The following is an 18,496-nucleotide window of genomic DNA, read 5'->3' on the forward strand; positions in this document are numbered from 1 at the left end:
ATGCATCGTACCTAAAACTGATCGATAGCTAACATGTATTTTAAAAACTGTTTTGTTTGTACTATAAGCACTTATCAAAAGAAATATGAGTTATTTTTAAGATCAGCTGCATTATTTTTAGAGACTTTCAAAAGAACAGAAAAAATAAATGCATAACAATTTTAGTTCTGGGGGAAAATACAGTTTAAGGATGTCAAAGAATATTACATCTAATCATTTAGCTTCATGGTGCTAAAAGATTTAGACCTACAGTTATTTGGTCTGTTGTAGTTCAGTCATTCAGCCATGTTTGACTCTTCATGGCCCCATGGACCATAGCACCCCCAAACTGTCCATGGAGTTTTTTTTAGCAAAGACAGTGGAATAATTTGCCATTTTCTTCTCAGTGGATTAAGACAAACAGAGGTTAAGTGATTTGCCCAGAGTTATATAACTAATAAGTGTTTGAGATTGGATTTGAACTTGAGTCTTCCTGACTCCAGGCTTAGTGCTCCATCCACTGAGTCTAATACCAAACATTAATTTTGTGAAACAAATTAATTTGGGCAGTATAAATACTTACTATATGCCTTACATTTATCTCTTGATCTGTCCACTAAAAAAATCATATCAATTTAAATTTCCCTGAGATAAGTAGCAAGGGCTGAAAAAATTCATATACTTATTTCAAATATATATTAAAGTATTTGTGCTATTTTCAAGACCTGTGGTAGTCTTTTAATGGTACAAAAGTAATTCACATTCAGTCTAGCTAAATTATAATATTATTTTTTGAGAAAGTGATAACACAGCTGAAGCAAAAGAAATAAATTCAGTGTTTTCATGATTTTATTCCAATTCAACTACTGTGATTTCAGCTTTATGACAAAATGGTCATGTTAAATTTTTACTGATCAAATCAACTTTATGTATCTGTATATAAATATATATATATGCATAAATATCTACTTCAAAAGTTTAGCAGTTCATTTGATAAAGTATGCAGAAATTGATTACGAAGAACAGTGAATAAACAATTGGCAAGCAATACATACAGGGATTCTGATGAATATCATGATTCTCCACTCCCCAAATACTGTTTGCATTGATATACACAAACATCAAGTAGGATGCTTTATTATTTACATTATTTTAAAGAAATTAAAAACATTCTTACTGGAGTTCCACGAGAGCCAGGAGGTCCAACTAAGCCTCGAGGTCCAGGTTCACCCTGGAAAATAAAATTTTAGATGATATTTTCCAAAGCTTTATCACCTGAAAAGCTCAAAAGAAAACAAAGACAAAAAATGATACTTTATTCATAAGGTTATAAAACATTAAATGTTACCTTTTCTCCAGTAGGACCTGCAGGACCAGGAGGACCTAGTGGGCCTGGAAGACCCTGGCAAAGAAGATAACATAAATGGTTTAAAGACAAGGATTTATAAAAATCCATGACTGAAGACAAGATTGCTTTCTATACTCTCCCTGTTTCACTTAAACTATGCTTGCCATATATTGTGCATGATCTTGTCTAAAGAATCTTTTTTTCCTGTCTGAACTAAAACATTTTCCTTCTGCCATTGCCAATGACATTTTTATTAAAATTTCCTTTACCTCAATTAAGCTCAGTATTCCTATACAAATTGACTTTTATGTATTCACTCTAAATAAGTGCATTTACTTCACCATAGGAAGTATGTGATAGTAAGAAGGGAACTCAGAAGTCATCTACTCTGAATGTCACCTGATCAAGCATCCTTTCTACAGCATCTTCAGCATGTGGAGTTTTTCCCAAAGTAAGGCGGAAACATACTACTAAACCAAGGTGCTTCCATCTACTATTGGGCAGATCTAATTGCCATGTTTTTCTTTAAATGAAACTTAAATGTTCTTTTAAATTTCTATGAATGACACCTAATTTTTCTTTGTAGGACCAATATGAATAAATCTGATCCCTCTATCATGTCCTACCCCTTTAATATTTGAAATGAACTATCCATCCACCAAGACTTCTTTCCCAGCCTAAACTGGGCTAAACAACCTCAGTTCCCTGATGTCTACCTCATTGATGAAATTTTGAGTTTCCTCTCAATTTTAGTCTCAGTCCTCTGAGACTGCACTTTAGCTATGGCTTTCCTAAAAATGTATTCCCTAGAAACAAGTGCAGTACTTGACTTAGGGTAGAGCACAATGTAACTAAAACTTTCTTATTTTAGACACCATTCTTTCAACCTAATGTAGGATCCAAATCCACTGTCTTGACTGCCAAATCACACTAATTATTTATATCAGATTTGTAATATGCTAAAACTCCTATCTCTTTCTAACAGGAGTGCACTTTAATCAACTATATCCCATCTTATGTCTTTGCAGTTGACTATTTGGCCTCATGTAGGATGTTATATTTTTATTAAACCTTATCTTGCCAAATCTGGCCCATTGTTTTAGCCTTTCAAAATGTTATTTGATTTTACTTCTGTCATTTACATCATTAGCTAAATGTGACAAACAAACCATTTTTTCCTTTACCAAAGTCATTGATAAACATCATATATAGAACAAAAAAAGAACAGATTCTTGTGGTATCAGACAACTACTGTCAGGTTAACATCATTAAGCATCTTTTGAGGGGTTCCAGTCATTCAAGAAGTCCTCAATTTAACTAAATTTCCAGTCATCTGGGCCACATATTTTTATCTTGACCATAGGGAGGTTTATGAAAAATGGTCAAAGGACTTGACTGTTATTAATATCTTTAATCTGATCTTTAATAAATATTTATGTTGAAATTTTAGTTCAGTCACCAAAATACTTCACACTGATGTCAATTTTCTAAGTAAATTCTCCCTCTGTCATCTTCCATTCCAACTTTTAATTGAAAAACAAATGGAAAAGGTTATTCATTTTCACCACATTTTTCATATGACAAATAGGATAACTTCCCAGTTATGTAGAGCCAAATTGGCTACTCTGAGGACGCAAAGATATAAGAATTGAAGCCCTAGGAATAAAACCGAGGTCACTCTGACCACTCGTGGAAGATTCTCACTTCAAAACTATGTTTGAACTCTTCTTACAATATCTTTCTGATCATTATTTTCTCTTTTAATAAAACCATACCAGCTTTTCTTCATCATGTAATTTCTCATTACATTACAAAGGAAACTTTTAAGTTTTTTTCTTTAATTTTATATTTCCACCAAGAATGTTAAAAATCTTTGCTATATTCTCAGGATACTTGGTCATTCTTCTGCTTCTCTAATTCTTCTCCTTAATGGCTCCTATTAGACATAAAGGTCTCTTCATTACTTAGGAAGACATTTATTCGTATCAAGAAAACTCTTTTAAACACGGCTTCATTTTTCCCTGACCCTGACATCATTGTAATTGATCCAAACTGTTTCTTTACTCAGAACAAGTTGTCACATTCAAGGTAGGCTATTGCAGCAATTGCTGAAGTACTAAACTTATTAAGCTCGCCTTTCCATTTGAATAGAATTTTAAATGCCAGTTTAAGTAGCTGTCAGTCCATCAGTCAACATACAGGTAGTTAGCCATTTTTTTCTTCTGAAGAAAAATGCCAAGGAAAAATGCCACTTTGAAATATCATCCCATTACCCACTCAAGAACATATATATTTTAAGCCTGCAATTCTAAAACAGAGCAGCTATCAGATGACTTTGATCATTTTTAGCTACATTAGGATTAAGTGGGAAAAAAAAACACTGACATTTCATTATATTCATTATCTAGTCATCTACAAAGTTCCCAGGTATTTTTGTCTTTTTTTAAATGTCAGTAATGAATGATTATGGACAAAATATTTTTAATCTTCACATTTTACTTTTTGCACTTTACTTAATCTTAAGCAGACTGTAACCAGTATGACATATTACTAGTGATTGAAGTTTTCATCATTGATTGTCTATCTTTCTGTTTATTTCCAACTGCTATTTCAATGTAAATATATTAAGCAGGAAATAACACGAGAACAAAATAACAAACATGTCATCTTGAGTCAAAAAGGACTCTTCAGAAAGCTGAGACTAGCCCCAGAAAGGCTAGATGAGTTAGAGCCTCTCTGAGTAGTTCTTCCACTGTGTAATCCATATCTGGCCAAACTGGACCTTGGAACTATAACCACAGTCTCTTCTTAAGGGCTTAAAGCTTGTAACAGGATCTCAATTTCTGATATGAAACCAAATAAATAAATCTAAACAAATATTTGGGGGTCATACATCATTTTTCTCTAATTTCCATATTTAAGGTATCCATGATGATTAATTATGGAGAATTCTCCCCACTCCCACACACTAAAGAACATGTATTATAAATTAATTTCTTCACACACAAACTAAAAAGCTTTGCATCATTTAGTTTTTGTTGCACTGAATAGGTCTATGTCAAGCTCTATAGTATGCTGATTCAGAAATCAGACCTTTCCCTCCTAAGTCTACTAATTGAAAGTACTAAAGAGAACTAAAGTACTTTCAATTATCTCTTATGCTATAGAAAAAGTTTTGTAGTTTCTGAAATAGCACAAGTTCAAAAGTAAAGCTCTTTTTGAAGGCTTGTTGTCATGACTATTGCTCAGATGTGTCTGACTCCATGTGCTCTCAAGGCAAAAGATACTGGAATGGTATGCCATTTCCTTTTCCAATGTGTCCCCATTTTTCATATGGGGAACTGAGTCAAATAGGGATTAAGTGGCTTGTGCAGGGCCACACACCTAATAAGTGTCTGAGGCCACATTTGAACTCATACCTTCCTCACTCCAATATCGGTGCCCCTCCACTTCACCACCTCATTGGAAGGTTTACAAAATCTTATTTTCCTAGTTTACTAACTGGATGAAGTGCCATTATATTTATTTTTAATCATCCCTTCAATTCTAATTATAAATAAATGTGTGGTCAATATTATGTGGCAAGATATGACAGTACAGTAAGCATAAAAATAGTGGCTAGTTAAAGGAATTTCCTACTTACTCGTGCACCATCATTTCCAGCTGTGCCTTCAGAACCTTTCTCCCCTAGTCCACCCTGTGGAAATCAACCAAAAGGTCGTATTACCTACACCTGGCTCAGAATAGTGGAGAATAAAATAGAACAGTTAAGAATAAAAGTACAGAGTCAAAAACTATCAATAGAAGAGTGCCAAATGAACAAAATTAGTCTTACTCTGTCTCCCTTTGGACCAGGAGTTCCTGCAATTCCTCTTTCTCCTGGCATACCTTGAAGACCAGGAGGACCTGCATCACCGGGAGTCCCACTGGGTCCTGGGCTACCCTAAGTGAACAAAATGTGATGACATCACTTAGATGCTTATATTATCCATCGGAAAAACGTCCCTGATTACACTGTTTTCCAGAGAAAAAAAAGTAGTACTTTAAGTCTGTATGACTTTTTTTTCTCCAGCTCTTTGGGAACTCTTGGGATTAGAAATAATACTATGTTCTCTCTTGTAATATATGGGAAAGGAAGCCCTATTGGTAGAAGCTTTTTACCTGATTCAGTGACAAGAGAATTTTACATTTTATGCACTGCCTCAGGGATTACATTGGAGTATAACAAGCATAATCAAGACCATGTGTAGTAACATTGTCTTCAGACTCAAGGAATGATTGAGCAGCTGTTAGCCATACTCTCTTTGGCTAGTCACAAAATGACACCCAAAGGGGAGAGAACACATTTTTGCTTCACACAGTTTGGCTTTGGGAAAACATGTACTCATATCTTTAGCAAGGGGTGTCATGGGAGTTGAGATAAGGATCAAAAAATAATCTCAATATTTAGGAAAGTTTCCAAAAAACTAGATTGTCATAGGATACATCGTTTCTCTGTTGTTGAGAATTGTTAATAGGAATCCACATTATCGACTCTGGGGAATATTTTAAAGAAGTAGACTTAATATCTTTATTGACATATTAAAATATTTTTGTACATGCTATGTTTTGCTATGGTTTGCAATGGCTAAAGAATTCATCACTAATACTTGTAAAACCCAGTTGAATTATGCATTGGCTATGGGATGGGGGAGAGAAAGAACATGAATCATGTAACCATGGAAAAATATCCTAAAGTAATTAAATAAAAAAATTTTAGAAAAGAATTCATCACTTAGCATACAATCAAAACAAATACTTTAACTACTATCATGTAGTTACAATATAATACTTAAAAAACCTTTACATTTTCTAAATAAATACTTTATTGTTTACCTTAGGACCATCAGGACCATGACCTCCAGCCATTCCCTTTTCACCTGGGAGTCCTGTTATTCCTGGTTCACCTCTCTCCCCTGGATTACCACGTTCTCCCTAAATATATAAAATAATCTCATATATTTACTTATACATTTCATCAAAATGTTTTCATAGCATCTATCATAAAGATTTACACTTTAAAAATAATACAGAAAAAATGTGGTCATTCATTTAGCAATAAGAAAAATAACTTAAAGCATGACAGTTTCATAGAACAAAATGTTTTCCCATAAAATGGAATTTCATCTGGTAATATTTAACTCTTATTACAAATAAATAATTATGAGAACAAAAAACTTTTTTTCTTCAAAATAAAAGATGCCATCATGTGGGTGTGGTGGCCCATGCCTTTAATCCTAATTAATGAAGAGAAGGAGGCAGAACCTGAAGTATCTCTTGAGAATAAGAGTACTAAGCTTCAGTTGTCCATGCCAATTGGATATTCGCATTAAGTTAAGCATCACTATGATGAGCCCACAGGAAGAGGCATTCAGCAGGTTTTTTTAAATGAGACATAACTGGTTATGTTAGAAAGAGAGCAGGAAAAAGCTCTCATGTCAATCTTAAGTGCCCATGAGCAACCTTCAAACTTGTAAGGAGACCTAGTGAGAAGAAGGAAGAGGATTAGGATATGACAGAGGTGAAGGAGGAGGAGGAGGAAAAGATTAAAGCCAACAGAAAAGATGAAGATTCAGAGTCAACCAAAATAGCAAATGTACTTACTCGAGGGCCTAAAGGACCAACTGCTCCAGGATCTCCAGGAACACCCTATAAAAGGAAAGAAGAGTTGTATAGAGAGCATGAAAAATTCACACATATTACATTGCACTGCAAAATAGAGATCTTTTGAGAATACAGTCCTGATTTGCTAGAATGAGCAGAGAGCTGTTTAAATTACTCCATCAAAATGATAGAATACAAATAGATACATTTTAAGCAGTCTGAGAGATATCGGTCCATTGATACTAACAACAATTTCTCCAAAAGTGTTCCTGGCACATAGTAGATGATTAATATATGCTTGTTGACTTGACTAGTTATATACACAGATGATAGAATTTTTTAATGCTTCATTATTTTGACTTCGTTTAATGATGGAGAGAATATTCAAGACACTAATTCCAGCACAAATAATCTGTAAAGTTCATCATAGTACAATATTCATCAAATGTCAGCTATTGCTTTTAACTGTTAACATGTTTGTAGTTCTCTCAAAAAAGCAAATCTTTCTTTCAATGTGTTTATTTGGGTTTAATGATCTTAAGTAAAAAAAAAAGAAGTTAAATGAAAAGGACAAAAATAGATAAACAAAATTATTTTTGGAAACTGACCCATTCAGAATAATTGGTTTGGACTAAAGCAATAAGGTGATAACTACCTTAATTGTGTATTTATTAAACTAGAATCTTGTCACTTTTATAAACACATTAACTGAAGGGCAGGAAAGTTGTTCAACAGTCTATTGGCTCTGGTATAACCAAAATAAAATGTTTAGTAAATCTGGCTCAACTATATAAAATTGCTTTGAGTAGAGCTTAATAAATTCTTAAGGTTTAGAAAGTACCTGGTCACCTGGCTTCCCACCTTCTCCTGGAGGACCTGGAGTACCAGGTAGTCCCTAAAGGAAAAAAAAATAGGAATGCCCCTATGAACATATAAATCTTTAAAGGACCACAAATATTAATAATTCACTTGTACCATGCACAGAACCTGTGACATCAGATATTTAAATGGTATTACCAAGACATATATTGAAGTTAAAAAAAAATATGGTTGCATATCTGAGTCAGAACAATATGGCCAGGTTCTTATTTTAAGGCACCATATTATCTAATAGGGATGGAAAATTGATTAATAACATGTTCCTTTATCTAGAATCTCAGATTGAGACTTGGGTAACCCCATGAAAGTCATTAGTCTAATATGCTCCTAATTTTACAGATGAGAAAACCAGTATCTAGAAGAATCACTTGACTAGTCCAAGGCATATGATAAAGGAACAGAGTTGAGACTTGACCCAAGTATTTTGACTCCAAATCCAGTACTCTTCCCAGTGTTATATTGCTTCTAAATTTGGAGGGATTAAAATAAATAAATTTTGCCAGAATGTTAGAGACCCACAAGTTCCGAAATATTTTTCACCTCTGATTTATCCAGGGATTTTGAAAAATCTTACAGAGTAAATCAAGAATGTCTGTGGGCCCCAAAGTTAAACTTATGAGATAAAGAATATTAATTAGTTCCCTATTATTTCATAATCACTAAAATAAAGCCATATTTTCAAGGAAAATAATTATTACAATAAAATTTCATGTTCTATCTAATTACACTTTAAAACTAATTATACACTTAATTAATTACATGAGACATGGAGGGGAAAATCACATGATACATACCTGAAAACCTGTAGGGCCTGGAGGACCTTGCTCCCCTCTTTCTCCTGCTAGACCCTAAATAATAATTAAAAAAAAAAAGATCATGAACACAGTCCTATTCCTTAAATATATTCTCTACTTACACATGCCAATAGGCATAGACTTTTATATGATTAAGCCAATGTTATCAAGAATATTGGCTGAAATACCTCCTATATTGAAGCTCTTCAAAAGCCTTGAAAATGTGTTTTTTTTCAAGTTTTCAATTGAACATTTCCCAAATTTCTGATCCCAACTTTTATTTAAGTAGTTTTAGTTCCAAACATAAGCAAATAGGGTCATCTAAAAATTTACAAAGGAATTAAAGTCTCTATAATTATGTGAAAATTACTCCCTTTTACCATTGCTCCACTTTTAACTCAAAAGTTTAACACCTCCTAACATAGAAATGTTTGAGTAGTAAAACATCATTAATTGGAACTTCAAAACCAAGAAAATAACTAAAGAAAAGCTAAATAGACAAGTGTGAAAATATAGGGCATATATACATGTATGTATTATCATCATATACATTTATTTTATGTGATGACAAAGGAACTGCACCTACAAATTCATTGGTAGAGTGCCATGAAAGAGGAAAGATTGAAAGCCAAGCCTTTCCTGTTTTAAGGTCAGCTTCCTATCTGCTACTCTAGACTGCCTTCTTAGAACATTACATATTAAAATCCATGGAAATTCCTTGAGGAGTGAAGGAATATTTGAGAAGGTAAGTATTTTTTAAAAAATAAATAAAAGAAAAAGTCTTAGATATTTATTAGAATTCTTAATACAAGAAACATAACAAAATGATTCGATATTTTGTGTTTCATAAAATTTCATGAAAGTTCACTTCTCATAATTAAAAAATAAAGTATTATTCTTAAAGATCAACTATTTCTTTAAAGCTTACTCACAGAGGGGCCTACAGGACCTGATGGACCAACTTCACCATCTTTGCCTGGAGCTCCCTAAAATTACATGATGAAAACTTGTAAGGTAAAGGCAGACAATATTAAGACTAAAGGTAATCAATTTGAAAGTATAAAAATTGGTACTTACTCTCTGTCCTGGGACACCAGCATTTCCGGCTTCTCCAGGTTTTCCAGGATCGCCCTAATACACAAACAAAAGCTATTTACACAATAATCAGTTTCCTAAGAAAGCCAGATCTTAAAATGAGTTTTTTAATGAATAAATAACATACTATACACTATACTTACACTGCTACCTTTGGGACCAGGAAGGCCCATACTTCCAGGCTGTCCTCTAATTCCTATTGAGCCAGCAGGACCAGGGCGGCCATCTTCTCCTGGAGCACCCTATAAAAATGTTTCATGTACTTTATCAGCCAAACACATAATTTTTATCATAGTTATTTCCAAGTAATCCTTAAAAACCACGTTGTCATCTGTGGTTTCATTGAACAGAAAAGTTTAAGTTTTTAAATAGTTGTCATCTCATTCATAATTCCTCAACTAATTTTTTCAGACAAAAAACAAACAGTGGCAAGGTTTAAATGTAATTTCTTTTTTCTATGAATATCACTTTATTCTGTTTCTTTTATACTTCTTTTGGGTGAATTAATCAAAAATTACTATTTCTCATATCATTACAGCATTAATGTTTATGCATAATTTCTAAATGAAGTATGGGGTAGTCAGGTAAACATACATTCATTTCCTTTTAATACTAATTCCGTAGCCTAGTTTTCCTACTGTTTGGGGGGAAGGGAGTCAATTGTCTCAGACTATGCCTTTAATAATATAATGTGCAAAAGTTTGACAAACAAAATAAAATCACATTTTTAAAATGTTGGTATTAGAGCATAGGATAAATCGAATCTAGATTTAAAATACTATATAATGACACACCTAAAAACCTGTAGGGTCTGGTTGTCATTAGATGTGTTTTGTTGAGGGAGGGGAGAATTTGAACCTCTATGGTAAACCGAAGTATGAACACTATTACTCTATCTATATTTGGAAGCCTCGTCTGTAATGGGTTGCAGACACAAATTAAGCTTGGGTTACCTCTGCAGATTAAGCCTGAAAATGTTTATCGTGTAGGTGGAAGTCTCAAAGCTTCAGGACATCCTGGGAGCTTACAAAAACCTCCTGTCACTTGGATGGTAAATCAGCTTTAAAATACACTATAACCTCCAATACCCAAAAAGTTATCCAGGGCTATGGCTCTGAGGGGCATTTATATTCCTGCCCCTTTCATTATCTGCCCCTTTCTCTTTTGCTCTTTCCTTGTAGACAACAGGAACCACAAGTTCCAAAAGGAGATGGTACCTGAGAAAAACACATTGTTTCACTGAATATGAAAGCTGTGTTTCCCTCTTTAACATAACAGGGCTTTTTCAGATTTTGTTTAGGAATTTTCAAGATCATTTTTCTTTGACTTTTATTTTTACCCTGAACCTTCATGGGATCATTCCTCTAATATTTCCTTATAATCTTCCCAAATTAATTCCCCTGAAACCTTTCACTATCAACAAGAAAACAAATTTCTTTAGCCATTTCCTTTGTCTTCTATGAATACATGATGATTCTTTTCTTTCCCTTTCCACTGACTTTTCCTGCCTGGAAACCAAACTCACTAAATTACGACTCAACAAAGCCCAGTAGCTTCGTATTGCTCCCAGAAGTAAATACAAACGTTCTGTTTGGCATTCAGTCTTCATAATCTAGCCCCATCCTACCTTTCCAATCTTACTCTTCAACAGATACTCTTCATTCCATTGACACTGATCTCTTGGCTTTTCCAAGAACAAGACACTCCATCTCTCAGCTCTGTGAATTTTCTCTGGCTATCTCCCATGCCTAGGATACTCTTCCTCCTCATTTCTGATCACTGATGTCACTGGCTTCCTTTAAGTACCACCTAAAATCCCAACTTTTACAAGAAACCTTTAATCCCTCTGAACTTCAGGGCTTTCCCTCTTAATTATTTCCTAGTTATCCAGTATATAGTCTGCTTTGTATATATTTGTTTGCATTTGTCTCCCCACATTAGACTGTAAATTCCTTGAGAACAAGGACATTTTTTTGCCTTTTTTTAAATATCCCTAGCACTTAGCACAATACCTGGACTAACACATAGTAGATGCTTAAATGATTTTTAATTGAATTGAACTGAATAAATCCCATGTAATATATATATATATAATAATAATGAAGAGTCAAGACACAAAGTTCCATAAAAAGAATTAAACCCATTCCAAGGGTAAAGCAAGTTACCACCTTCAAATTTATATCCAAATTCATATGAGAAGTATAGATATTTATTAAGCTTCTCCAACTAAATCCCACACTTTACACTTAATTATCTCTACTCTGAATGAAATAATGAGTATATGATGAAGTGAGAATTTTGCTTGAGGTAGCACCAAAATCTAAGAAATGTAATATTTTTCACCTAATCACCACATTAAGACTATGCTTTCTTAAGCTATTATGTCCATAAATTATTTTGATCAACTTCACATTCCACTGAAAATAAGTAGAGCCCAAGGATTCATTTTTCCATATGAAAAAAAGGTTTGCATCCATTTGATTACATAGCATCAAAATAAAATGGATGCTTCGCCATTTATATAGAGTAGGTTAAACACAAGAGCTGATAGTTATAAATAAATTCCCTTCTATTAACGTATCATTTACCAAAGGTCCAAGTTTTCCTTCAGGACCTTGAACACCAGGATTTCCTGTGAGACCCTAAAAAAGAAAAACAAACACAAGCGTCACTACTATTGAAATTAGCTGCATCATATAACAAAATTTCTATATGAACAAGCAAAATACTGTATCAGTTAAATGTCCTTCTTTGGTATGGAGAATCTACTTTCTCCACTACAGACTAATATAAGAGCCAAACACAGAATGGTATTATCGAAATCATGGTTGACTTGAAGTCATAAGAAGCCAATTTAAGTCTCAAGACTGACACCCAAAAGCTGTGTGACCTTGGCCAAGCTACTTTAATATCATCAAGCCTCAATTTCTTTGTTTGTAAAAGTGAGAATCACTCCCTGAGCTACCTATCTCACAGAGTGGTAGTGAGGAGAAAATGAGATAATGTATTATAAATGTGTTAAATGAATGCTATCATGTAGTTCAATTTTGTCCAGACATAAACTTATCAAGGAAGTGAAAATTCTGACACGTATACATAAGAATAATTCTATGACTCATAGAACAGCCTCCAACCTCCAAAGTACTTCCCAAAAGAATCTTCACAATGGTGACTTCAACATAACATAATTCCCCTTCATTCATCAAATAAACTGCTAGAAAATGGAAGAAAATGCAAGAAGGATCAGAAGGATGTCCTTCTCACTTAAGGTAAATCTCTCATCTGTGAAAGTCTGAAATAAGGCTTTTCCACAGGTGCCTGGAAAGATGAATAATAACTTGAAAAGTATCCAAAATGAGAGCACAAATACAGTGGAATGGAATTCCATTTTAAAATATAATCACTTTGAGGAGATAAAGAATAGAAAATGTTGACAGTTATTCTGTCTATAAAGAAACAATTTCTCTTTTCTTACCCTTGCACCTGGAAGACCAGGTTCACCTGTACGGCCTGGGTCACCTTGACCTCCCTTAGGTCCTGAAGAGCCTGCTGGACCCCGCTCTCCTTGGGCCCCCTAAACAAAATGAAATAGAACAGATCAATTTCTTCATACCGTGGCATCTTCTCATGGGATTCTGATAGGTTTCAGTATAGAAACGAAACATTACATTCCCATTTCATTTAGACTGATTTTAGACAGCACAACTAGAACGAGGTATTTATTTTAATTAATAGAAGAAATTCCTAATTTTATCACTGAAATCAACAAAGAATATATCTTTTAAGGCAAAAAGTCAAATATGTGAAATAGCTGTAAAATTAAACTAAAATATAGTTGATAAACCATGGGTTGATAATAACATTTTTTTCACTGCCATTACAACTGCCCTACAACTGTCTGCAGATATTTCTTTTTTTTTAAAGACCTAACCTTCCATCTTAGAATCAATAAGCTGTGCACTGGTTCTAAGACAGAAGAGTAGCAAGGGCTAGGCAATGGGGGTTGGTTAAGTGACTTGCCCAGGGTCACACAGCTAGGAAGTGTCTGAGGCCAAATTTGAATCTAGGACCTCTCATCTCTAGGCCAGGCTCTCAATCCAGCTACCCCCCAGATATTTCTTAACTGTCTAAATCTTGTCTCCCAATTCTCTCTTCTTCCTCCCCCAATTTAGTAATCATGGAACCTTAGAAACAGGGATTTAGCTTGTATTCCTAATGAATTAGCCCTAGGGTTACTGACAGTAGGTAAAAAGTGCAAGTCTGCAGCAGATAGATGGTACACTAGACAGAGTGCTAGAAACAGTCAGGAAGACCTGAATTTTAAGATTGCCTTAACTTGAAATCAGACTTAGTTTCTTCATCTGAATAATAAAAGCACCTACCTAGCAGAGTTGTTCTGAATATCAAATAAAGAAACATATGAATTGCAAATCTTAAAGAACTATAACAATCTGGATCAAGGACTCTAAATTCCATTAGAAATGGTTTCATTTGCTAGTGAGTGACACCCGAAGATATCATTCTGTATAAGATAGGGTTTTTCACTAATCAGATTATCTCACCTTTGGTCCAGGCAAGCCATCAGAACCAGGAAAACCACGATTGCCAGGAGAGCCCTAAAAAAGAACAGAAATCATTTTGAATTTGTATTTTTATTTCCTAGCCAATTGCTTTCTTTAAAAGAGGCCACTCAAAGTTTTGATCATCTGTTCATGTTCTTATGACCCCTGACTTTCCCCCCATTGAAAATGACTTTTAAAAGGTAAATAAATCACTAGCCTCTGAAAATGATATTTAGAGCTTAGGGACACTAATAACAAAAAAATTTGCAAATTATATAAGGCTTTTAACTGACTACTAAAAAATGCTTTAAATCACTTATATTTCTAGGTCTACTGTGTGTCAGCAGTAAGCCCAATATAAAATACACATCATTATATATGCATATATAATCATATAATATATACATAATATATTCATAGTATTTCTATATGTCTCTATAAGGATTGGCTCTATATTCCTTACTCTTTCTCCTACTGGACCTGGAGGACCAACAGTCCCTGGGTCTCCTCTGGGACCTCTTTTTCCTTCTTCACCAACTGGACCTATTGGTCCCTGAATACCATGTGGACCCTGTGGAAGACATGAAGAAATACATATAAAACTGAGATTTGGTGTCTAGAATTGTTTTAATGTAGTGAATGAAATAAATCAGCATATTCTGTACTATATTAAATTATAATATTTTGAGTAAAAGATTTATTTTCAGCTCTTTTCTATAACATTGAGCAGATCCCTTATTTGTATCATTATCAACCTATGCAATTCAATAAGAGTAAATGATTTGACTTGAACTTTAAGTGGTTTTTCACTTACAGGTTCACCTTTAGGTCCTGCTTCTCCTTTAAAGCCTGGAAATCCAGGATCTCCCTGAAAAACAAAATGTTAATAGTTAGATGAAATGCAGTCCAAATGTCTATTTTAAGTAGTAGAATGAGTTGATTTAAAAGCATCCTTCTAATTTATTTCAATTCAATTCAAGTACTTAGAGCATGCTAGAGATACAAAGACAAAAATACCCAAAATAACCCCATTCCAATCAAGTACTTTCCGCTTTACTTTCCCCTTTTTTTATTGTGTTATAGACTGTCAACTTTTCTGCAAATTTTCATTTGAGACTGTTGCCTAGACCACCTAGAGGTTAAGGCATTTATCAAAAAGTGGCTTAAAAGCAAAATTAGAACCCATTGATTCTTCACTCCAATGTTAGCTCTCTCTCCAATAAGTCAACTCCCAAATAAAATTATAAATAATTTGAAAAGATCTTCAGATGGAAGGAGAATATAAAATATTTTAATTAAGTCACCTATAAAATGAATTGAAGACTATTTTGAAATGATCTTGCTTTTTAAGTTTCCCACAGATAATTTTAGTCATCTATTATATTGGTTATATTATACTTAAATAAATTACTTGCTCAAAATTCAAAAGTAGACATTGCAAATCAGTCAGTTTTTCATTTCACAGATATCAGATCTATTTACATTATTGGAGTTTATGTCTTTAATTGAATCATATTACATTTTGATTATGTTAGCTTTCTTAGTTCCATGATCCATTGATATTATGATTATTTTCAAAGAACTTTACCGTTTGGCCTCGAATTCCAGGTTGACCAGTACTGCCCTGAGGTCCTGGAGAACCAGGAGGTCCTGTAGAGCCAGGAGGACCCGAAGTACCTGGAGAGCCCTACAAAAGGCAAAAGTGCTACAATAAGCAAATCTAGAGAGAAAATTGAGTTTTAATCATTAAACAAAACTTGGAGTTAATGTTTCACATGAAATTCACTTAAGAACTTACTGTTGGACCTTTTGCACCAGGTGTACCATCAGTTCCCACTGTTCCCTAGGGGGAAAAAATCAAGACATTTGAACGTCACATTCAAAAAGACCATGTCAATGAAAACACAAAATGATGTAAGTCTTTGGAAATTAGGGGAAGAGAAGAGAATGGAAAAAAAATGTCGACCAAAACAATTACTAATACTGCTTGCTTTTCTTATTCAAAACACTCACATCCTCTCCCCAATTTTAACAATGTCCTTTAAGTTCATTTATTCTAAAATTTTATTAAAGTATTTAAATGAAAGAAATATTGAATTTATTCCTTAATTTAAAAAAAATCAAATTACTGGATAATGACACAGATAATGCCTAACTTACAGGGAGGCCTTGAGATCCAACTGGCCCTGGAGCTCCTGTTTCACCTCTCTGTCCCTGAGGACCTTCAGGGCCACGTGCTCCAGTGGGACCTGCTTCACCCTATGGAGAGACATGAAAAATAGGCAGATAAAAATATCTAGCATAGCCAATAGCACAGGTAATAGAAGACATTACAATTAAATTGAAAACCCAAAATTAAAGCACTACATTGGGGCCAACACAATTTGTATCTCTGCCTGAAAAAATTATTTAGTAACTTCCATAGCTGTTAGATCAAGAGCTCATTTATGTCTCATTAGTTTCCCTGGAATCCTTATTGTCTTTCATTCAATGAAGCACTACATGTTTTTCTTAAAATACTTTAAATGTCCTCTGTTTTCTCCTTTCAAAGCTATGGTAATGCTGCTGCTCTCTTTCTATGTAATTTTCTTCTCCAAATTTCCACCTGTCAAAATCCTTCCTCCCTTACAGGTCATCGAAAACACCATCTCGTCATACAGGCTTCTTTGACCCTGCTTCTACCTATTCCTTGTTCCATCTAATCAGATAGGATCCCTCTATCTTCCCGAGCTATCTTTATCATTTAAAAACATTTCTTTTACAGCATTTTAATTTTCATTTTTTTCTGATTATTTTGCATATTCCTTCTCTTCCCTTTTAAATGGTAAACTTCCTGAAATAAGGTTTTGTCTCTGTATTCCTACAATATCCAGGATAAAGATTTACAAATTACACAGTAATCACATATCTTTGGTATTTTGAATGATGAATAAATGAATGGCATTGGTTTCTCATGGACGTATTCTATGTGCTATACACTGCAAAACACTAGAGAGCTAAATTTGTATTTTTCAGGCTCATATTAGAGCACATTCAGAGGGGCTGCCTTAATCTACTCTCCACACATCCAAATCTCCATCAAAAGACTTAGACAACTATAAAGCAATTGCTTAGCATGGGAACAATATAATGGGCTACATTCAATGCAATATAGTACACATTATATGAACACCCATTGTTTGCAGAGCACTAAAAAAGCTCTATAGGACATTCAAAGGCTTGTTTAATTAAATTAGAGCCCCTGCCTTTAAGGAACTCAAAATCTTAAAAGAGCATTATATAAATATATACATACTTATGCATACATACCCAAACACATTTTAAATGATTTTTTTCTCAGAAATTTCATAGCACTTTTCCTGACAGTTACTATTCTCTCCCTTGTTGGGTATATTCATATTGTTTCTCTGCTGTTGAATCATTTGTTCACATGGATCAATGTCTATAATGTCTAATTTAATATTGCCTATGCACAGCACAGTGCTTTATATGTAGTGGCTCCACAAAAACGGTTTGTGGAAATTAAATGAAGTCCTTGCTAAAGGCATAGCCAGGAGTGAAGCCAAGAATTGCCTAAAAGAGTTGGATTCAATAAGCAAATGAAAGAGAATATTTTAAGTACCCACTATGTGCTTCATGAGCACATAGCTTCATGAGGGTGAAGCAATAACTAGAACAAGAGGCTTAGAATCAAGAAATTCATCTTCATAATTTCAAACCCGGCCTCAGACACTTACTACCTCTGTGACTGGACTAGTCACTTTCCCCTTATTGCCCTGTTCTGTAAAATGAACTGGAGATGAAGATGGCAAACTGTTCCAGTATCCTTGCCAAGAAAACACCAAAAAGGAGTCCAAAGACATGATTAAACTCGAAAAGTGCTCATGTGCATCTAGGCATTTGAAATACAAACCAAGAGACTAATAATCTCTACTCCCAAGAATATTACGTGATGAGGTACCTACATACAGACATAGACACACATATGCATTTTAGATGTGTGTATGTATAATACATGTATATGTGTGTATATATACATGTGTGTATGCATTTACAGGACAGATATAAAGACAACAAATATAAATAATTAACAAATAAGTTAAAGGGAACTGTGAGTTGGGGGAAGATCAGGAAAGGCCTTGTAGGAGGTGGTAATTTAGTTTTGATTTAAAGGAAGAGATGGATTCTGTAAAGCA

The 18,496-nt window shown here is 34.0% G+C and overlaps 1 protein-coding gene across 2 annotated transcripts in view; it reads right to left on the reverse strand.

Moving 5' to 3' along the window:
- COL5A2 (collagen type V alpha 2 chain) overlaps positions 1-18,496 on the reverse strand; it is a 196,999-nt gene that overhangs the window by 29,925 nt on the left and 148,578 nt on the right. For both annotated transcript variants that reach the window (XM_056794115.1, XM_001378441.5), the window contains exons 19-37: positions 16,461-16,559; positions 16,099-16,143; positions 15,889-15,987; positions 15,115-15,168; positions 14,764-14,871; positions 14,301-14,354; positions 13,214-13,312; positions 12,327-12,380; positions 9,882-9,980; positions 9,721-9,774; positions 9,576-9,629; positions 8,644-8,697; positions 7,812-7,865; positions 6,971-7,015; positions 6,203-6,301; positions 5,163-5,270; positions 4,971-5,024; positions 1,328-1,381; positions 1,157-1,210 (exon numbers count right to left, since the gene is read on the reverse strand). In XM_056794115.1, the coding sequence (XP_056650093.1) occupies positions 1,157-1,210; positions 1,328-1,381; positions 4,971-5,024; positions 5,163-5,270; positions 6,203-6,301; positions 6,971-7,015; positions 7,812-7,865; positions 8,644-8,697; positions 9,576-9,629; positions 9,721-9,774; positions 9,882-9,980; positions 12,327-12,380; positions 13,214-13,312; positions 14,301-14,354; positions 14,764-14,871; positions 15,115-15,168; positions 15,889-15,987; positions 16,099-16,143; positions 16,461-16,559 (1,341 nt within the window). The remainder of the gene's footprint in view (positions 1-1,156; positions 1,211-1,327; positions 1,382-4,970; positions 5,025-5,162; positions 5,271-6,202; positions 6,302-6,970; positions 7,016-7,811; positions 7,866-8,643; positions 8,698-9,575; positions 9,630-9,720; positions 9,775-9,881; positions 9,981-12,326; positions 12,381-13,213; positions 13,313-14,300; positions 14,355-14,763; positions 14,872-15,114; positions 15,169-15,888; positions 15,988-16,098; positions 16,144-16,460; positions 16,560-18,496) is intronic.

Source organism: Monodelphis domestica, chromosome 4 (genome assembly GCF_027887165.1).
Source record: "Monodelphis domestica isolate mMonDom1 chromosome 4, mMonDom1.pri, whole genome shotgun sequence".
NCBI classification, from domain to species: domain Eukaryota; kingdom Metazoa; phylum Chordata; class Mammalia; order Didelphimorphia; family Didelphidae; genus Monodelphis; species Monodelphis domestica.